The sequence below is a fragment of the Seriola aureovittata genome, chromosome 24 (assembly GCF_021018895.1).
Source record: "Seriola aureovittata isolate HTS-2021-v1 ecotype China chromosome 24, ASM2101889v1, whole genome shotgun sequence".
Lineage (NCBI taxonomy): Eukaryota > Metazoa > Chordata > Actinopteri > Carangiformes > Carangidae > Seriola > Seriola aureovittata.
The window spans coordinates 7,126,461-7,149,650 of NC_079387.1; the positions used below are offsets into that span (position 1 = coordinate 7,126,461).

Below are 23,190 nucleotides of genomic sequence, written 5' to 3' on the forward strand. Positions count from 1 at the left end.
TAATCCATCCAACAAAAACATTTTTTAACCAAACTGATTATCTCACACATTAGTTACACAGATTTTCTCACAGAACAATGAGTGAAGAATTACATCTAACTTTTCCAAAGCGTCATTTACCCTGGGAACATTTCCAGCAATAACCCTACTGCATGCTCACTCAGAGAGTGGTTTTGCCTTGCTAAATGAAATGTCATCGTGTGACTCCTATGAGAAACAGGTTTTTCCCTTTACCAGAGGTTTGAAACACATGTTCAAGTGTGAAGTAGTTTGTAATTTGTCCGCAGAGTGGGGCATGACTTCAGTGATATAATGGAAGAAACTGAATCACACAAACAGATTTCAAGAGAAGAAAAGGTGCTGGTACTGTTGTTACTGCAATAGTGTAATACTGAGTAGTAAAATGCCTTTTTAACATTTAACCAAACCAAAATGAGTGACTATAACCATGAATTTTCACTGTTCTCTTTCTTTCTCAAGAAATAAAAAACAAAAAACAAAAAACAAACAAAAAAAAAACCACATCCCGCTTATTTCCCTGGGGTCATCTTAAATCTGCATGTAGCCGCTAATGCACCATCTCATCTAATATTATGGGCCCTCTGCTGGTTGGCACTATTTATTGTTCAAGCCATTCTGCCTCAGATAATGTGCTTGACGTCCTTTGCCATCAGATTTGCTGCGTGTGTTTACACCGTTTCATCTTGCGTGTTTCAGCAAATCTGAGCAGAGGAGAATAATTAGCAGTAAAGCTACAGGTCAGTGCATCATCGAATTATCATGCCTCTGTTTCTAATTATTATGCCCCCCGCTCTCTCCCTCCATTCATCCAGAGAGATAGCGTAGCATAGCACAGGTCAGTGCACCCAGCAGATATCATATAGGCTAATTATGTGATGTAACACAAAAAACAAAAAGAAACAAAGCAATGGCAGACTTCTCCTCAGTCTAACATACTCACAGACTGCCAAATGTTACCTGTGTTACCTGGGTTACCTGGGTTGCAAAGAAAATGAACAACCGTAAGTCATCAAGTCCAACTGCATTATAACAAGCGTGACATGTCACACGGTATCCCACATGAAATACATGTGTATTCCCACCCCAGAAGAAATACTTAACGTTTGCATGAAAGGATTCATATGTGAAGTACAGGTGCAAGTAGCATGTCATTTACATTTTGTGTAGCTCTATACGTTTGAATTTAAATGAATTGCCTGAGGACTTTATGCGAGCACTGCTCATCCCTGGTGCTTCCTGCCTTACAGGCTGAGCTGCTGAACATAGAGCAGGACTTAGACATAAAGAAGCCGGTAGTTAACAGTTTTTCGGAGAATGTCCAAAAAAATATGTTTATCATTCAGCAATATTGAAAAAGATGATTTACTGTTGCACTTACAAGCCTCAGAGACAGCTAAATATTATATTTCCTTTCCTTCCAACAGTCAACTTTGGTTTCTTTTAACCTTGACTGACTATAACAGCAAAAGGAATGATTTTTGTAATGGTTATAAATATGCATGCTCTAAGGCTCTGACTAACAATGTCAAAGTCAGAAGACATGAGTTTTTCAGAGAGACAGTGACAAACAATGTATTGTATCACAGGCCTTGATGGATTTATCAGTGTGAAATTATTGGTACACCACTCTGCTTTATATGTAATCCGCAAAATAAATAAATCATGTGCTGCCATTTGACACAAGTCACAATATTTTGTGAGGACATTTAGAACAGATGGGTAAACAAAGGATGTATGACTGCTTCATTGACTTTTGTGCTCTGTTCCCCTCACACACACACACTCACAGAGACACAGCCACGCGCATGAGGCTTGCATGTCTGCACACACATACACAAGAGACCCCCCCATCTGCCCTGTAGCCTCGCACTAATCTGAAAAAACACAGGCAGGACCTCCTGTCTCCCACACAGAAAACAAATGTGGCTTTTCTGCCAAAAGTTGGAGGGGACTTGACCACCTGTTTAGCCCTCAAAACCCTCTAACCAGCCAGCTGGCACATGACGTGAGTTTGATACAAACCACGAGTTTACACCCCGTTAGCCCTGATGACCTCCACAGACTCAAGGCACAGCACACTTACATTTTCTCTGATATTTGCAAACCAAGACTGCAAATGATTCTGAGTCTGAGTTGTGAATAAAACATAAATGACACATAAAATTTGTAAGAATCACTTTTCTTGTGGATTAATTGAATAATCAATTGGTCCATAAAATGTAAGAAAATAGTGACAAATGCTCAAGATGATTCTATCAGATAGCTTTTTTTTATCTGACCAACACTTCAAGACTAAAGATATTATATTTATTTTCTCATAAGACTAAGAAAAGCAGCAAATCCTCACAAGTCAGATACTGGAACTTTGATTATATGGCATTCTTTCCTTAAAAATAGTTAATCAATTATCAAAATAAATGATTGTATTTATCTGGTTAAAGCCACAAATAAGCTGTGGATTTTACAAAAATGATCTCAAGTTCAGGACTAAAGGTTTATTTTGAAAGATACATTATACATCAACAATTTCGTTAAAGGCACATTATACCTAACAACATTACTACTTTTTTTCAAAAGACTGACTTGTTTTGCTGCATCTTCAATTACAGCAAAGCCTCAAATGTATCTCAGCCTTGGGCTAAATTCTGTTTCCAAGTAGAAAGCCGAGTTCTGTACATGTCAGTTCACTTAACTTTAATTTATTCCAGTAAACAAATTTTCTTTAAATATGTGTGTGGCAGCATTTTGTGGCAGGCATTAAGCAGAGGCATGCAGTGAACCCACACACTGCGTATGCAAACAAATCTTGACAACAGTCATCTTCAATTATAATTATATAACACAAGTAATGTTAATAAATTAATGTAAACTTTTATAACCTTTAGACCAAGACAAATGGGTCAGTTTTAATTCAAGTAATTCTTCAGCTTGATTAATTGTATATGATTTTTTTTGCGAGTGATTTTGTATTGAGTTGAAGCTTTTGAGAGGCAAAACATTGTGACCAAGGAGATGAATTGGGGTCTTGATCTCAGCTAATACCACAGGAAACAGCCCAACAGTCATGTAATATTTATGTAGAACAACACATTCGATTTCTAATTCATAAGGACAGAAAACAAACTTAAAAGAGGAAGCACAGCAAAGGCACTGATGCCTCAGTGGCAGGTAGCCCAGTGGTTAAACTTGAAATACTTAAGATGTTACAGGCAGTCCCTTTTCCCGCTTTCACTCAGAGATGATGTTTTTCTTTCACTTTGGAGTCTGACAAGTTGAAACTATCATATTTTCCATACCATTTCATGCATATCACTTTTTGCTCTGATCTGCTGGATTTTGAGATATCTCCACTCAGCACAGGAAAAAAAATAAGAATATCAGATGATTGGAATACTTTCCTTTTTTCAGTGGTGGTGTGTATGATAAGAGCCGTGGAGGTTATTGTGGGAACACCCATCCTTTTTCAGAGATAAAATTACCCCTGTCACAGGAAATTGACGAAGAAGGCAGCTGGAAATAGCTTTTAAAGTCCTTGGCTCTGGGTCTGAGGAGAAAGAACCTTGAGGATAAAAGATGGGTGCTGCTGTTCTGTGTGTGTGTGTGTGTGGTTCTTTCTGTGCCAGCTCTGGTTTCAAATCACAGGTTTGTTGTGTTTCTGCAGTAATCCATTTGCTTTAATCAGCTGTCCTTCAGTGTTGAGACAACATACTTTAGGTTTTCAAGTGCCAACATGCACAATAAAACATGAGCAGACACAAAACATTACATTTAATTCACAGCCTCTCTGATAAACACAATATTTACCTTTATGTCCTCCAGCTGTCTCATTCATCTTTTATATTGTGAATACACTTATTCCCTGACTTCCTCCCTTAATATTGTTATTAAACATTTCAACCTTGGCTTCATCAAAGTACTCTTAAAGTGAATCATTAAAGTGCAATATCAGCTTTTATGACCTCCAGAATTGATGTAAAAGTGTATTTTAGGGTGTGTCAGTGCACTGTGACATCATATCCATCAGTTCTCACTTGAGACTTTCACCCAGACATGACATTAATGTGTAAGATTTTTCCAGACAAATAGGCGGCAGCATATTACCAGAAAGTTGGGGTGACTACCCATGTAAGAAACAAGGATTTGCACCCTGTCCCCTTCCCCCTGATGACTAGCCGTTCAGTGGGGCCGGCAGATGGTCAATCACAACCAAGTTTCTACCCTCACCCTCACGTTGAGCTATCATTAGCCTGAATAAATCTAACCTCATCATAGGGCAGTTGTTAATATGTTTCCAAAACATTTATGGATCTGGGAATAATGTTTTCCTCATAGCTTTACCTTGCAATCTGATTGGTACACTGTTTTCTTCGGTTATTGTTACACTGATGATAATTTCACAACCAGTCTGCCCGGTCAGAGATAGAGAGGGAAGATGTAGTGGGTGGCAGGAGGAGAAGACGAGCCACGAGAAGTCAGGGAGCGTGAGGGAGAGCGAGAGCAGCTACAGCAGCAGCATCAATAAGCTGAGCTCAAGGAAAGACAAGAGGAATGTGGTCGAGAGAGTGCATCACTCCTTTCAGTTACTACGTCTTCATCCTCTCATGTTGGACTGAGGGCAGACTGGACACTAGAGTGACTCAGTGCCTCTGGAGGTACAGAGTGGTATTACGAGACCGGGTGGGCTGGTGCTGGCTGTTTAGCATGCTAACTTAAGTAACAATACAAAGACGTGGAAGTTTGCTTTTAAATAAAGCTTAGAGAGAGAGTTAGCATTACAAGATGTGTTGTTATATATACCATTAAGTCTCCTGCACACATTGAGGTGGAGCTGCACCACTACTTCTACTACTACATCACACCATCAGTTAGAGTTTCTCTGAGGCTAAACCACCTCCTGTAGGCCTCCTAAAAGACCTGCCAGTTTCACCCTCCTGTCTGTAACAGAAGCCTTTCTCAAAAAAGGCCTGGTTTTCTGTTCAGTTGAAGTAAATGAAAGCCATTATCTGAAGATTTACAGTGCATTGTGCCATCAAATTTTTTTTACATTTTGTACTGAATGTTCCCTTTGCTTGGGGCCTTCTTGTCTCTCAGTCAAAGACGATCACACACACTCCATCCTTTCCCAATTTCCCCCAGTACAATGTTCCTTCCCTTGCTGTCTTTTCTTTTCTTCTCTGCTGTGTTTTGCTTTTGAGTCAGTGCTGCTTTTTTTCTGCAGAAATCATCTGATTGTCTCTCGGACTGATACTAACACACACATACAAACACGGTTTTCAATTTACAGAGGGGCTTACTAGTAGTAAAGTGGGTGTCGAGCAATGACACCAGTGCCCTCCATCAAATACAGAACACCCAATACGATGATTTAGCACTAAGACATACAGTAAATACAGTACGGTGTAGATGTGTGTAAAGACACTATAAGTCACAGCAATGATGAATCCTCTCAGTCCCTGTCTCACAACTGCTGCTTTAATGTCTATCTTGCTGTTTAAATGCCCACCTTTGTCCTCTGTACTTGCCTCAAATTTCTTCTTCATCTTCATCTGTGTGACTAAGGTTTCTCTGATCTCTGACTCACAGACTCATATACATATGAGCAACAAGGAAAAGAATGGAGTGAAATTCTGTCAGTGCAGTGAGGATTCCTCAGAGCACAATCCTGCTCAGTGTCACAGCAAATCTTAAAAAGATGTAGCTCCTCTGAAGTTCAGCTGCCTACCTGTCTCCATCTATGGTTAAGTGTGTGAGTCTGTGTGTGATCCCTTTGCATACCTTCTTATCATCACTTCTTGGGTGTGATTTAGTCCAATGCTGGAAAATATCAAGAAGGAAAAAAAATAAATCATAGTGATACAGTGTGGAATATGGAGCCATACAACTTTTACTTTTAAGCCGAGAGGACGACGTTAGTTTAAGAAACGTATGCAAAGTGCGCTTTCAAAGAGCGGATTCTTGTTGGGTGATATAAGAAGAAGCTGTGGAGGATCTGAGTGTGCTGCAGCTTCCCACTGATTAAGAGCAGATGCTGTGTAAGGAACCAGTTTTCCTTTGAGAAAAAAAACCTCAGCTGACCACTTATTTTTAGAAGTGTATTTACATTTCAAGTGATATGACTACACTGCTCATCTCAATTGCCAAGCAGCCATGTAAGTCACTGCGGATTACAGACTGAATACCTTGTCATTATTTAGATTTTTTGAAAAGGTGGGGCATGTGGGATACCCCATCTATGAAAAAAATAGGCTTTTTTAATTTTTGACACTTTTGCAGAAGGCAGCTGTCAGACTTCAAACTAAACCCAGGAAAAGAGATTATATTATTCCACTTTCAGCTCCACTACAAGTCTCCATCCATTGAATTTACAACAGATTTTAAGGTTTTATCGATTACTTCTAAAGGCTGTTTATAGTCTGGCTCCAGATTCCACTTTAAAATGGCTGTCCCCTTAACAGTTTTTCAGATAAGAGCATGCTGGCTGTTCCTGTGTTTAGGTTACGACTTCATTTTTTATACGCTGTACAACTTATTAACTTATTTTACGACTGTTTTTATTGGTTCTGCTTTGTTGTTTTTGTTCCTGTATCGTTGATATTTATTGCGTGTTCTGTATAATACATGTTGTAATATTGGTTTGATAAGCGCGAAACGGAGAATAATTTTACCTAGATAGATAGATAGATATAACAGTCCATCATATATTAGAAACATATGCAGAAGCTGCTCTTAGTTTAAAACAGACTTGCTATTAGCTCTGCACTGTGGATATCATGTAGCACAGCATGGCATCAGTGCCCACTTATCTTCCATTCATGACACCTGCCAACATTAGCAGAGACCCTCCCAACCAGGATACAAACAGTTCACCACTCTGCCTTAATGGAGGCTTTCAGTACAGACATCAACGAGTCTGAACATCAAGGGTCAAAACAACTATGACCATGTCTGCTTGTACATTATGTTTACACTGTATACAACAGTGTTCACGTTGAACATAACTTACTTATTATTACTTGTTACTTACTTGCATGAGGTTGCACTATTTTGGAATGGCAAAATGTAATGACAGTAAAGTTGGGTTCAGGTGGAACATATTCGAAACTGTACACACTTACTGTGGAGACCAAATTTCATCCTATTACCCTGTTATTTATTGGAGAAATTATTTCCTCAGGGAAACCAGAGTTCTCTCTGGACCAAGATAAAACAAGTTTATAAACACCAACAAGAAACGCCACCATCTCAAGGGTAAATTACAATTATACAACCAACACTGAACAAGGAGCTTCAACTTGCAAGTGAAAACATATTTTAGGTTACATAGTTTCCTGTTAAATTGATTTTGCATCCATGCAGCTCAAAACCATCATAATCTGAACCCATTGGCTTACTGTATATCTAAAAACTCATCAAATCAACATGGCTTAGCTCAGTGGGTTCAAAGCAGAGATTAACTTTCCACAGGCAGTTTTTTTGGGGGAAAATCCGGCCCAGACTGACAACAGAAAAGCGAGGCAGACAGAGAGAGGGAGAGAGAGATAGGGTGGATAAACAAGCAGGATTGACAGGTGATCAACCTGACAGCAGGGCAGTAGATGTGGGTTAACCCCTTCATGTCCAAATCTTACCCTAAAACACACACACACACACACACACACACACACACACACACACACACACACACACACACACAAAGGATAGATTCACAACCACACACAGAGGCATGGATATTGACAACAGGTTTCATTTTTTAAATGTTGTTTCATGCTGTATGTTGTTCCCTTGTGTATATGTCACAGTGTATTTCATGAACTGAAGATTGTACCTTTGCATGCAGAGATGTAAGTTGGTATGGAGACATAATTACGCATATATGTATGCATTTTGCAGCATACATGACCTGCACGTGATGCAGATGCTGTTGGGATTCTTGACCTCCTTAAGAGGTTTAGTTTATTTTTATCTCTATGAACGATAATACGCCGACAGCATCACATTCCTCTCACTGAGTAGACCTTTATACTGCTTTTGCTTTTGTGTGTCATCGGCGTATTAAGGCCATCCATTTAGCCCTCACCCCACCCTACAGTGTGTGCACTGTAGTGTCACTACAGTGCACACAGAAACACACAAATCCCACCATCTCTATCTGTGTTTACTGTTGTTGCTTATTCAATATTCCCTCTGGGGTAGCTCCTTTTTAATCCTCAACACAGCATCAGAACCTGGCTTTGTTTACACTGCCGCTCAAAAGTGGTTAAAGGTTAAGCGCATTTAGATAATAATGTAGCATATCTAGCTAGTTGGATTTCTTAATTTAAAGCCCAACAGTTTGAATTTGCATTTTAAAAAGAAGCAAAAAAGGATTTATCCAAATGCAAAATGTATTCAGATACTTGTGTCCCAGTGAAGCTATCTTTTGACATTTTGCTGTCCCGGCCTTGCTGCTCCAATGCACCTATGCAACCATTTTTGAGACCTGCAGGTAATCGCAAAATTCACCACGTCTCAGCCTAAAGTCATTTGGAAAACAGTTTTGAACGGGACAGTGGAGACGTGGCATCAGAGCGGCTTAAGCACGCTCGGTTTGGCAATAACATGACGGTCTTAGTGGGAAAAGAGACAGCTTGTGCCCGAGCGGATAAAAAACAGCAAACGGGAAAAAATGGAAAAGGGGGAGGGAATAAGATAAAAAAACAGGGAGGAGCGTTAAGGGACAGCGCTGACGTGCTGTCACCTGTTTGCCGGTTCGTTAGCCAAGAGCGCTGCTGCGTCCTCTCATAGGGAAAGCTTTTGATGCCTAATTTGCCGCTTGGCCGGGTTTGCGCATGGCTTGGTGCTCAGTGGAGTGGCTGTTTCAGTAACATCCTCTCCTAGTGTAGGCTCCTCTATCGGAGGCTCAGACAGGGCAGGATGAGGAGGCAGTACAGGGATGAGGGGTATCACCCGCGCTCAGAGGTACGTGGACAATAAAAAAGAGAGAAGACCGTGTAATTCTTGGGGATATTTGTGCAGATGAAGGGAAAATTTGCTACTCTTTGTTGTTCTTTGGTGAATCGGCACCAAGGAATTTTTGCTCACTTTGTCTTGCATTTTCTAAAATGCAATTGTTTTCCACTTGCTTTGCAACTTTTTTGTTTTCTGATGCAGCACCTGAGGTTGTCTTACAAAGTCTTTGGCTCCTGTAAATAGACAAACCTAAGGGGGACTTTTTGTTGTATTTTTTTTTTGCTCTGCCCTGCATTTCTGTTTCTTTGCCTTTATGTCCCAGACATTTATTCTTTTCATTTGTTCATTCTGTTTTGTCTTTGTTGTGTTTGCTACAGCAAGCCCTGGACTCCAACCTGAGTAATTTGATCAAGAGGAACAATGAGCTGGAGTCACTTATGGGGAAACTGATCCAGACTTGTCAACATGTAGAGGTGAGTTCCTGTGGTCCTCTCAGGTCACAACTGGCCCACATTGTTTGACTGGTTATTATATTGTTTAATACATTTAGATTTTATTGTGGATTTTACACAATTGATCTGCTTTGGAAAGTGTGTAATGTTACTGGATTAGCACTTTTTTAACATGTTTATTTGTTTCATTTGCACAATTATGCACTGGTAATTTTATTGTCTGTAAAAACCCATTCTAATATTTTATGAATTTAGTTTGATTCATGCATTTATTTACAAAAACACAGTAGTTTTACACTCTCCAGTCACTGTTCTACATACCCAGATCATGACTCAGGATAAAGACCGGTGTTCTGTAGCTTAGCATGTAGCAAAGGTTAGTAGCTCACTGTAAAGGGCCGAATAACATGAGTGTACTTTTTAAAAACAAATTGCATTTTAGACCTAAAAGGATTTGTTGATTAATCAGTCGGAATAAGTGACAATTTTGACAACTGAATAATCATTTAAGTGATTTGTCAAGCAAAAGTTGCAAAACAATCCCTGATTCGGGCCTCTCAAATGTGAGGATTTGGAATTTGATTATTCATTTATTTTTTTGTTTGTTTTATTTCATTGTAAATTGAATGTCTTTGGGGTTTGGACTGTTGGTAATGAGAATAGTTACTTTCCACCCTATTGTTTGTTTTTTTTGTCAAACTTCAGATGTTAAAAATTGTTATGAGGAAAGAAAAGACTAGATGCAAGTCACTGTGATGTGTTTTAATTATATCTGCAGTACAGAAACAGATTTAAGCAGCAGTTGATCCAGATTTAGCATCATGCTGTATATTCTATCTTTAAAACAATGTGCAGGCATAACATTTAACTCCTGTTTTCACATTTTCACTAGCAGTTTTAATAGTAGGAAAATGACATGAGCAGCGCAGCCATTGTGGTATTTTTGCAAATTACTCAACATCTGGTTGTCTAATATTCTTATTATATTATAAAAACAAAGCATGTGAATGTCTCTGTGTTTAGCTCCACAGAAGGCAAATCTGTGCTTAGCCTGCCTGCTCATGTTATGCTGGCACATGAAGCTTTAAATAGAGCAATGCCACAGGGTTAAAAGGCAGTAACATCTTAGTTTAGCAATAATGGAGAGCACCATCTCTGCCTGGCAAGACCTATACAAACTGCAAGGAAAGAGGATTGTGATTTATTAAGGAGATTTAAGATTTTTTTTTGAAGTGCTGAGTGTGTATTTTGTGAGTATGTTTTTATGTCACCATCGCGCAAGATGTTGTCGGTGAGCTAAGCGGGAGGGCAAATTTTGCTGATGTAGGAATTTTAAAAATGCCCCTGTTTGATCCTTTCGATCATCACAAAAGACCAAAAAAAGCAAACACTTCACTTTAAAAATCAGAAATGAATAAATGATGCACATATGGAGGGCAAAAAAAATGCTTGACCTATTTTTTCCCCCCAGTATGTTAGGGTGACAACTACACATATAGCAGTGTTTCAAAACACACTGTAAAGCCCTAAAATAGCTTGTGTAGTGTACAGTGATTGCATGTTGTCTTATTGTCATATTGCACAAGAGGAAGATGGAAATACACATTGAAATAAAAATTTAAATTAACTGGAGATCATGAGCCAGAAATAAATACATAAAAACTCATAGAAACTGACTAAATGAAGCTGCACATGAGAGGGATGGGTTTGACAGGGTTAAAAAAAAAAAGAGGGTCACACAGGAAAAGCACTGTGAAGGCAGCTTTCTGAATATTTCACATCAGATTCGTCTATTCCAAAGCTTCTGTGGAGATGTTCTGCTGAGATTCCCTGACATCTAGATGTTGTATAGAAACTGCATGTACGTGTACATGCATACTTAGATGATAAAACTTAAATGTATTTCTGCAGAGGGAAGTTCAATAAGTTATTAGGTTTTGTTTTTTTTTAACAAATTTAAAATATTATGCATGGCAACCTTCCTTCACTGATCTGTCACCCCCAGTTCCAATGAATCATTCTCTGTGTAATTTAACGATCCTGCACCACAATATGTCATATGCCACACAATATTTGGACTTGAATAATAGGGAACTCAAATGTTTTTGTCTAAATCCAAGTGTCATTAAATTTTAAAAAAACGACAACTTTGGATTCCAAACCACTCGAAAAAACAAAGTACTAGGCTAACAGCTTTTGCCTGGAAAATCTAATTTCAGTCTTATTAGCAAAAGCCACAGTGGAATAAATATCTCTGATGTCTTTGGCATCATGCTGCACAAATGTAGTGTTGGAGGGTCAGTGAATATATTCGGCCTGTAAAGTTTAAATACACCTCCCCTGCAGAATGTTTGGTTGATGTGGCTTCTAAAAGTTTGGACATCCTCTGGGTTTGATTCGTTTTTGTCTCTGTGTGTGTGTGTGTGTGTGTGTGTGTGTGTGTGTGTGTGTGTGTGTGTGTGTGTGTGTGTGTGTGTGTGTGTGTGTGAGTGAGTGAGTGAGTGAGTGAGTGAGTGAGTGTGTGTGTGTGTGTGTGTGTTTGTGGTTAAGTGACTCACTTAATGTGAGTAAGGGTTCAGTCTGTCATACTGATCACATGCTCCATAGGGCTCTGCCCACAGTCATTAGATGCTCCACATCCTCTGGACCTCTCTCTCTCTCTCTCTGTATGTGTTTGTGTGTGTGTGTGTGTGTGTGTGTGTGCGATAGTGTGGCCAGTACACTGTCTGGTCTATTACAATTTTATCATGTCGGCCATTTACTACATACACACTACTTAGACACGTTACTATTATAAAAGTCTTCCTTCCCTAATTTTCAATGCATTTTTCTTACTGCAATGCTTTGGACTTTGGAGAGTGATTGACCACAGTGTGTGTACATATGACAACATGTGCAGGATTGTGGGCGGCTGTTCCAGACAGATGAGCATGTCATCTTTATTCACAATGAATTCTTGAGATAAAGAGTCCTGATATGTTAGAGAAAGTGAATCAGAGCTTCAGTGGAAATTTAACATAAATCTCTGCCAAGACAAAACCCAAACCTTCATAACAGATCCATTTAAGTTTAATTGTTGTTTATCAGTAGTTGGAAACCATTCCTGACCCACTGGCACATTAAACAGCAAAGTAAGCAAAATCTGCAGGAGACCTAAAGAGCAGATAAACTTGTGTGTCTCTTTTTTGGGGTAGATTCAAAGAGGCCTCTACCCAAAAAGCCCATTGTTTTAGATGTGCATAACTATACTAATTGGTATACAGAATGCCACAAAGAGATAACATACAGTATACATGCTTTTCACTGAGTAAACAGTTTTAGACCTTAAGCTTCCCCACAGCTGTCACAGCGATGTCAAAGAAACCAATTAGCAGTGTTTAAAAGACAGGTATGCCAGCATTGCTGCAGCTACCCTATACAGCACAGCTAAGGTGTTCAGCTCAGCGTGTCTCACATAAGCTCCGACATGTAATCCAGGTGGCAAATTGTTTCTTTTGGCAACGTGATCCCAGAAATCACATAAATGCTTTTTAGGAAGGGACATTGAGGATATTGAGGAAGTCCTGTCCAGCTTTGTTTGGCTCTGTGGAGGAAAGGCAAATGACTCCCCATGATGTCATTACTAAAACACCTGTCAGCATGTGTGGGTGTGTGTGTTAGAGGGAGTGTATGTGTGTATGAATAACTCTGCAATCTCTTGTTGGCTTGGCAACACAGGCTTCCCGTTCATTGCTCCCCATGCTATCGCTTTGCTGCAGCAACAAAACACTTTACAAGGTGCTGAAAGGACCGTGAGGAAATCACCACAATGAGAAATTACACATAATGTTAAACCTACAGTCTTAGAATTGGACAACTTTTACAGCCTGCTGAGACTGCAACAGTTCCAAAAGCAAAGTGAATCACATACCTCAGAGAATGTAGCTGGATGCCATTTTTCTTCTAAAGACCCTAATGGCAGAACAACCTTAATGTAATCAACAGCATCAACTGCAGTTTCCCAAACACCTTCCAACTAAATTAAATCATTTTTCTTCAGTTTAATTGCCATCAGTGGGTTTTGAGCGAAGCAGATCCTTGAACCCACAGCCACATAAATATAATTTTATATAAAGCCAGGACGACACTTGCCTTTATGTTCTCGGAGTCCGTAACTCCACAATATGGACAATATACTCTCAAGAGTTCAACTCTACAATATAACACATAATAATGATGCTGACAGCAGGTACCCACATAAAATGACACGGACCTTGCTTCAATGTTCTTTTGTTCATCTACAAACACTATGAAGAATCGGTTTTCATTTGCAAGTCAAATGACATTAAGACATGTAGATTCAGATGTCAAAATGCATGTCAGTGTCTGAACCTGCTTCAACTTGAAACATAGTCATTGAAACACTGACGAAGCAACAGTTATATGTTTTATATGTATAACTGGATGTCTAAATCCAAACTTTTCAAAGCAAATCTTGCCTGGTTTTAACTTTGACGTTTAGAGCATCTCAAGCAGGGATCCGGCTACATGACATCCGGCCCGATTTGACTTACGCGAGGTGTCAGAAAACAAAATGAGTGTTGGACACAACAGCTTGTCATTTTATTCCATGTAGTGTTGGTGTAACATGGCCTGTTCGGCCTCTACAGGAAACCTCATGAGGCCCTGATAAAAAAACAAAAAAAAAAAGTCACTGACATTCCTAGTGTCCTACTGTCACTCAAATGAAGTTACTTACTTACTTACTGTACACATAACCTGGTATCTGCTCATAAGATTGTTTCTATCTGCTAATGTGTGATATATCACCTTAAAATGTAAAACAATATCAAATGTCTGATTCTCATCTTGTCCAACAATTCCCCAACTTCAAAATGTCTGTCATTCAGGGAATGAGAGCTACTCCTTGAAATCACTCCCTTGTTAACTCGTTCGCCATTCTCTATGTAATATTCTGCACGGACGACACTCTCAGAATCTGGAGAATATAATGGCAGAGGAAAATATTGTACACTATATAGTAAATAGGGACTGATTATGGACACAGTCCTTTGGTCTGGAGTGTCATGTCTACCTCTAATAACCACATGGCTTCCTGCTTATTTTACTTGTCACTCAGCTCTCATGCCAGCAGAAGGCAAAATGGCCGAATAGGCCTCATCTCCCTGAAGTGTTTGCTTCCACACAAGAGCACCGGCTGATGGATGAAAATGACATCCTGTCCCTTGGTCGACATGATGAGGAGTCACTCACCATGTATCCCTCTATATCACCAGCCCGCCCCCACCTCCATCACTCTCTTTGTTTATCTAATACTGTGTTTGAATTGGTTCACAGGTGAACGCGTCCCGCCAGGAGGGCAAGCTCATGGAGGAGTGCGATCTCCTGATTGACATTATTCAGCAGAGGAGGCAGATCATTGGCAGCAAGATCAAGGAGGGGAAGGTGAGGTGAACACTCAGAGGGCCATGGAGTGTGATAGCAGATAGGATTTATTCTTTTTTATATCCATCTTTCACTTCATATCCGCTCACTTTTCTTAGCTGATTTATAGCGTGGTAAACAGTGAATAACTTCTAATTTGTTGCTCATTTTAAAGCTATCCATGGAGCCACTTGTCATTTTGTTATTCCACTGCTAACAGCATAATGTGCTTTTTTATTCTTATTGATTCCTAATTTGACAATTTACTAATGCTTTTGTAGCTACTGATTTACAACAATTCTTAATCATTGAGAATGATGATTTCTTCCATCAGTGAGCCATTCCAGCGGGTATAATGATCATCAAGGGGCAAATATGGCCTGCAGATCTAATATTCCACAGTTATATGCATAAAAATAAAAGCGGGTTAACTACACTATTCCTTCAGTGTATGAAATGAAATTTGCAAATGTGGTACATATTAATATCTGGTTGACAGGCATTCACAATCCAAAGGGCTGGGTTGCTACAGTTGATCGACTGCTAACGCCATCACCTATATTCATCACTATTTAAACACACTGAAAACACTTTAAGCTACCACCAGACCTCATTTTGTGTCAAATGCAATACGAGATCACAGCCACTTCACCTGATCCTAACATTGAGAACAGACAGCAAACTGTTCAGCTGCCTGAAACACAAACCCTTCAACACATTTTAAACAGACGGTGAAAACAGTCCGACTGGCCAAAAGTAGATCCCAGAGCATATGGGAGGGCGTATTTACTTGTTTACTAAACCCAGATGATTTTTTTTAAAGCTGTGTCTAATGAGACTTTGAACACATGAGGGATTTTTTCTCACCATGTAATGTAGGCTTTTAGCTTTTAGGATTGCATCAGAGAAGATACAGAGATGCATGCGCAGATATTTATCTTTAGGCCAACACATTTCTACAAATTGCCTTTTAGTGGAGTGCTAATTCATGATCAGTACCACTAAAAAGTTTCTCCTCTTAGTCTACCTTATGTCTTTATTTTTTAACATGATGATGATTTTGCATATGCCAGTATATTTAGGCTGAGATTACACTGTTTTGGGTTCTTTATAAGGCAAACTGCTGATGAAATGTCCTTTGACCTCAATCCAGCTACTGACCTCAATCTGTCTCTTAAAATCTCTGCTCATAGGGAGAGGGAATGAAACTGAGGGGCAAACAAGGGGAAATGAAATCCCAGATTTGTGTGCAATAGAATCATTGACACTGGCCTGGAACAAATCTAGTGTTAGTAGGGATATGCGCGAAGCTTAACTCATGTAGTCAGAACATCTTTGTATGTTTCTTGGTAACTCTCTCCTGTTATTTAGAAATCACTTTCTTTTGAGGCTTAGTTGAAAAATCCCTTCCATACACACCCAATACTGTTTTATTTGGTCTACAACATGGAGAAAAAGTTAACCTTGAAGTTTCCAGTTCATTTACTTTCAAACAAAACCTCATAGAACAAAAAACAAGTAAGGAGGCCAAAACAAATCAGCTTTCAGTCCCTGTAACTTTAGCTGAGCATGATGGATGTGTTCATGCCCTTTGTTACAATTTATCTTCTGTGATGTTCATACCAATTAAGAAAACATGAACAAATTGATGACTGCCTACATTAATCAACTTTGGATTTGACCTTTTCGTGTGTGAGTGACTTCGAAAAGTTAACATCTATCTCCTTGTACACACAAAACTGTGTTTTTTGGTCATTTCCTGTCGTCAGCTCTGATTATGTTCTTATCTCTAATGATCTGCAACACCTTAACCTGGATGAGGACATTTAAAACACTCTTGATTTGATTAGTTTATCCATCTTAACAATACTGTTCTCAGACCTCTGCATTTGCTGTTTTTCTCAGACACAAAGGCTTCGGAAGCTCGCCCAACAAATCTCCAACTGCAAGCAGTGCATCGAGAGGTCCTCGGCCCTCATCACACAGGCCGATCAGACGCTGAAAGAAACCGATCATGCTCGCTTCCTGCAGACCGCCAAGAGCATCAACGAGAGGTCAGACAGCCCACACACTGACCACACATGCTTGGCCATATAATGTCTAAGTCAAGGGAGAGGTTAAAGACTGCACACATAGATGTTGAGAAACAATGTGATAACTTTATGTCCTTGACTACCCCAACAGCAAAGATGAAAAAAAGTAGAAAGGGAACTTTTATTCAGCCCAGTCTTATTCTACTCCCTGCTTAAGCTGTCTGACTAATTGATATGGCAATTAAGAACAAAACCCGATGTCCAATATGTGCATCCTCAGGAGAAACAAAGAGTGATATAAAAGAAAACCATTATCCTTTAGTCCTTCAAACAAAACAAGTGTTTCAATCAGAATCTAATCTTTAGAGCTTCTCTAATTAGGGGGCTGATTCTATTCAGATTTGAAACTCAGTATTTTTTAATTTAGCAGTTGTTGAGCAAGTTTTTTAATAATTTATATCTGTGGTACCCCTTCAGCTAATCTCATCTGATGAAAATGCTGATGTTTCTACATCTTGAAGTGAAACTTCTAAACACTCATTTATGCTCCTCAATTCTTTAGAGATAATAACAAAGCCTTATGCTGCTGATATGCACATAACTCATACTTGTACTTTTAAAGTACATTTGCAGCCTATTTGACGTAATTCATCCCTCAAAAAGTACAATACAACCCACACATGGAATTGTTTATCCCTTTGAACTGGCAAATCCATTTTTATTAGTTGTTCTTTTAATCAAAATCGCTTGTAGTGCAGAAATGGAGGATGAAAAACCTGCTCAATTTTTATTGGTAATCATCTAGGGTGTCCATGGCAACCGCATCAACCCAAGTGCTGATCCCTGAGATACACCTAACAGACACCTTCGACACCTTCGCCCTGGACTTCACCAGAGAGAAGAAGCTGCTGGAGACTCTGGATTACCTCACTGGTAAACATTTGCGTTTTCATCAAGGTCTTTGCATTCTGAAGGACTTTATTGATTCAACTAAAAGCTATTCATTCATTGAAGTGTCCCAGGCTCATTTTTTTAAATCTTGAGGACAAGTATATAATTAAAATCAACAGGAATTTCAATTCATGTGCACCATAATCACTTGATGTTTACTTTCTTCAAGGTTGCAATTGCAAATCAAATGTCTCTTTTTGGTGGATCTAGAATCTAGCCCTTTAATTCACTTCCTCGCTGACCATACAACCCCTAAAATCTCCTGTAATTACAATTTTACTCCACTTTCAAATTGTAATTTTGCCATTTTTTTTTACTTCTTTTGAAGTCTCTGTCTTCAGGCACTGCATTTTAAGGAACAGGCGTTTTAACTCCAAAATTAGTTTTCAACATTAATTTCTGATTTGTGAGGACCCATCAAAATGTCACCCTATGAATTATGAGTACACTGGGGACAAAAAACAAGGCATCATGTGTAGTGGATTTGAAGGTCTGTGAAAATGGCTGGCTCAAATTTATTCTCTGCGATGCATGAGGGCTTCGCTTGAGGGCCTTTTCACTAAGTGAATCAGTCTGAATCACTCCACTATGTGCATCCACTCATGACAGAAGGCTTGGGAGAAGGAGAGAGTGACACAGAAAGAGAGAGGAAGTGGCCTTAAAATCAATTCAAGCTGTGGCTTTGTATCTTTGTTTCTTTACCTCAGTCCATATTTCTACTAGAGGCTTCATGGCTTGATTACAAAGGGGTTTTATTTAATTTACTTTTCCAAAGAACAAAAGCAGGTATTAACATAATAAAACATAATAAAGTTTACCCATGAATCAGTACATGCGTGTAAGAGAGCCAATTCAGGATCTCTGGTTATGTAACAAGTCACATTTGTTACTACTAAAGGATATTCACTGTTTTAATCTGAGCTGCTTTTTATCTGATTATTTTATCATTTCTCTACTGCATTACTTTAAATGCTCAACCTACCACTCTAGTGGAAAGAACATCTTCACTCCTCTGTGTAATGAAGCCTTTTCACATAAATTCAACCCAATGAATGCATACAATATTACTTTGGGTAACTGTTTGTTATAAAAACTGACAACCTTTGAGAGTGTTATCAGTTAAGAATATTACTAATGTAATTTGCAATAATACTCAAACAGAAGAAAACATTGGAGCCTAAGATGTTGTTGGATGATGTTACTTTTTTTTCTCACACACAGCTCCAAGTGCTCCGTCCATAAGGGAAGAGTTGTGCACTGCTTCCTACGACACTATCACAGTCCACTGGACATCTGATGATGAATTCACAGTGGTGTCCTATGAGCTCCAGTATGCCATCTTCACTGGACAGTCCAACATTGCCAGTAAGTACAGTATATGTGACTGACAGTAAAATACAAACTACAGAACATAGTCCATCACAAGTCCAATCTACTCATGGGACTCATGGGTTTTATCATCCTGGGGGTAATTTACAATTACAGTATACTTCCAAACAGTGCGTATTTTATAAGCCAGGGGTTTTCCAGACAATGAAGTGCACCTCCCTATGATGGAGGGTGTAGTCGAGTTGACTGAATATGTCAAATCTGAACACAAAGACATGATGCACATATTTTTACATTCAGTGGACTTTTAATTTTAGAGGACAGCATTATCTCTGACGTTCATTGTGAATAAACATGAATAAACCTCCTTAAAAGTCGTAGAAAAAAAAAACAAACGCTCCTTAAGAATCCAGAACGTACCAGAGAATCATCACCTTTTTCCGTTTTCTTTAGAGTCAAAGTAATCAGTCATCCAAGGGTGTACTGCAAGGAGGAACTCCCAGTAGCTATTCAGCATACTTTGAATTGTGCCTATTTGTAAAAAGTGTAAACATAGGCTAAAAGAATTGGACACAAGTTGCAGCCCACAGCATGACACACTGAATTCACAGTAATCTAATGAGTACATCAAGTAGTCAGATCTGTTAATATAACACTATACATATACAGTATAATATTTGTGAATTTAGGGGGAGCCTATAACCACTGTTGTGGACTTGGGCTTTTGTCCCACATCCCGCATGTAAACATTGCCAATGCATTTGTTGTGCAGATGCACATTTTGTTTAATCTTTACAGACTATTTACAGACCTCAGAGCTGCTCTATACAATCACGCTGCTTCACTGGTGGCCTCTAGCCCGCCTAAGGCAGCAGGGAGTTGAAGTGCTTTTCTAAAAGCTTATATGGTGGTGAAGTAGAAGTGGAATCTCCTGAAGAGAACCCTCTAGCCTTTATGCTACTATCACTATCAGATGTTGTCGCACATCAAATGACTGTAGCTTGTGAAGAATGAAAGATGTGAGTAAGATTTAACAATAGTTCAGCAAAGAATCCACACTGTGTGCAGAGCACTCAGCAGATGAGACTTCAGTGGATGTGCAGAGATATTTCAGTGTCTGCACAAGCAAGACATTTAGGTTTAAGTGGCACTGAAGGAGGGAGATGTTCTATCAGGAGAGATGACAGCTGAGGATGAATCAGCATCCCAGACACACACTTAGTGACACAATGTCTTGTTTAACAGCAACAGACATACTGTATAGGCTGACATCCACACACACTTAAATCGCATACACACAAGACCCAGAAAATCATGAGCGCACTCAAGTGAGCAAAAACTACAAGGAAGAAAATGGGGTCAGGGCATCTAAAGACGAACTCCCCTGCTTCCTTTCAATCAAACTGCATGTTCTCTGTCTTTCAATTATTCTTTTTTATAGATTCAAATAGATCTACCTCACAACAAAAGTCCTCTGCCTTCCTTTTTTTTCTTTTCTCCTTCCTTTTCTACTTCATGTTCTTCCTCCTTTTTCAACTCAATCTGGGAAGGGATTCCTTCCTTCTTCTATTTCCTACTTCCCATGGTTATACATTTGTCTTTGCCTCTTCATTACTTTACAGTTTAAAGCATGTTTAGAATTGACAGCTTGGCCTATTAAACTAATTTGACAGTTTATTTCCCTCTTTATGTCCCCCTCTTGTTTTCACATCCCTGCCTCCCTCTGTGCACTAAAGATGGTGTGATTTTTCTCTCCTCCTGTTTTCACATCCAATAATGTCAGAGGTGTTGCTGTTGGCGTCCAAATCACTTGCCAGAAAATTCCCCCAGGCCCAATTCAGACGAATCACTGCAAGAAGGGAAACAGTCCCATAATGTTAATGTAATAACAGCACAAAAATAACATACTTAACTCCTGTGCGTAATTGTTCTGTGCAGCCTTCTGGATTGGATTTCCTGGGGGAAATGTGTGTCAAGATGATAGTGACTCACATTCTTATCTGCCATTTCAGTTTGATATGTCTGGAACTACAAGCTTGATCAAATAAAGTTGCAATGTGTTTAATTTTAACGAATGTATTTACTTTAAGTCTGAGAGTGTACTGACAGGAATAGTAGCACTTCGAAGGCTACGTTTTAACAATTAACATTGTTCTAATCATAATGTCCTCAATGGGATTTGTGTCAATCCTAAATTTGGTCATTGTTGGGGTTGGGTGGACCAAAAATAGGCTAGATATCTAATGTATTTGAATGTGTCCTTGACAGACAGGCAGAGAGTGGTAATTGCAGTTAAGTTGAAAAAAAAGCTGCATCTATCAACAAAATTCATTGTTTTAGCTTATCTTGTTGAATGTAACTTGTTGAAAATTATTTACAGTTCAAATAAGATACATTAAATGTATCTCTGTTTTGCTAGGTGTCTACTCTTGATATTCATTTATATAATAAATTAAGTTAGAATCCATTTAAAAATATTATTTAAAGATCTCTGAATGGAAATTATTATGGCATCAATTCCACCAGAGTTAAATGTTGATAGCCTACTGCTGCTCTGTAAAGCTAGCTACCTTTAGCAGGAGTTTATCTGTTTTTTCTTTCCCCCATAATGAGTGGATTTAGCTTATGTGTAATAACAAACTAAACTAATTACCAAGATGTCAGTTCATCAATTGATTGTTTGTTTTCAATTACAGATAACAGCTAAGGAAAAATCAATAGGTATATTTAGTTTTAGCTTTAGCTAATGTTAGCTAACTCACTAGCTAGCTTTCACTTGATATAGCACTCTTGTTTTAGCTGCGCAGTTTGATGTTTATCCGATGCAAAAAAATACTTTTAGTTCTGTTTCGTATTTACCTTATTAACTTTAACATTAAAATGTTGAATCAGGTATTTCAGTTTATTCACATGCATATTTTTTGGTCAAAAGGCAGGACTTCAGGAGAAGGTTATATGGTGTTAACACAATATTGTTATGTGACATTATAATATTTTGCTGAGAATTTAAGATGCTCATTATAGAAGATTGTTTTACTGGTTTTCACTTCTGGGTGGCCAACAAGAGCAGCACTATAGCAGTAACTTCCTGCGTAAATTCCTCAGGCGAACAAAGACATGACATGGGAGGAAAATGTACCCACACATACCCAACTTAGGAGGTGGTGCAGCAGTGCTTAAGTGCCACTGAATAAAACACACACCAAAGACACACGCACACACAGCAGAGAGAGCACGGTGCAGCTATGAAGCCAACTAGGTGTGAATGCTTTCCTCATGTGCCTTTTCACACCCTCTCACCTGTTCCCACTGCCACAGGCTTGAACACAACCAGCCATTTAGTACACTATCCTTTCACACAGCTGTACATCACTCCTCTCTCTGAGACTTTTAAGTAAATAGTTTTTCTCTTGCTTGGTGAAATTGTCTGATGTCAAAATTAAATTTTTCTTCTCCCTTTAAAACAGCACAGTATTTACTTTATAAATTGCTAAAATGCATCCTTTTTAGGACCCTTAAACAACTAAAATTTAAATGTCATCTCCTTGAATTATTTGACTTCACACTGTATCTCCCTTCTCTCTCTGCTGTGCTTCTTTCTCCTTATCTCATCCTCCTCTCCCTCTCCTCCCAGGTCTCTGTAACTCATTGGAGAGCTGGATGATTGTTCCCAACATCAAGCAGAACCACTACACGGTGCACGGCCTGCAGAGCGGCACCAAGTATATCTTTGTTGTCAAGGCCATTAACCAAGCGGGAAGTAGGAGCAGTGAACCAGGAACTTTGAAGACCAACAGTAAGCGACTGATGACTGAAACTGAGCACTACACATAGAATTGACCTTTACAGGAAAATTCATGAGTAAACATTCACGCAGAGGTAGCTTATTGGGTTTCTTATGTCACTTGCTCCACTTGCTGAGCTTGAAAAACTTCTGTCGGGACATATGAAATTTAATTAACTGAAAATAAATTAGCTGTTCTGTAAGGAATGTTGCAGAGTATGAGTCTCTTTGTACTGCCACTTCAAAA

General features: G+C 39.0%; 1 protein-coding gene across 3 annotated transcripts in view; it reads left to right on the forward strand.

Annotated features, from left to right (window-relative positions):
• The window catches only part of LOC130165547 (E3 ubiquitin-protein ligase Midline-1-like), a 56,049-nt gene that overhangs the window by 30,582 nt on the left and 2,277 nt on the right, over positions 1–23,190 (forward strand). For all 3 annotated transcript variants that reach the window (XM_056370894.1, XM_056370893.1, XM_056370895.1), the window contains exons 3-8: positions 9,348–9,443; positions 14,760–14,867; positions 16,752–16,900; positions 17,685–17,812; positions 19,052–19,195; positions 22,794–22,955. In XM_056370894.1, the coding sequence (XP_056226869.1) occupies positions 9,348–9,443; positions 14,760–14,867; positions 16,752–16,900; positions 17,685–17,812; positions 19,052–19,195; positions 22,794–22,955 (787 nt within the window). The remainder of the gene's footprint in view (positions 1–9,347; positions 9,444–14,759; positions 14,868–16,751; positions 16,901–17,684; positions 17,813–19,051; positions 19,196–22,793; positions 22,956–23,190) is intronic.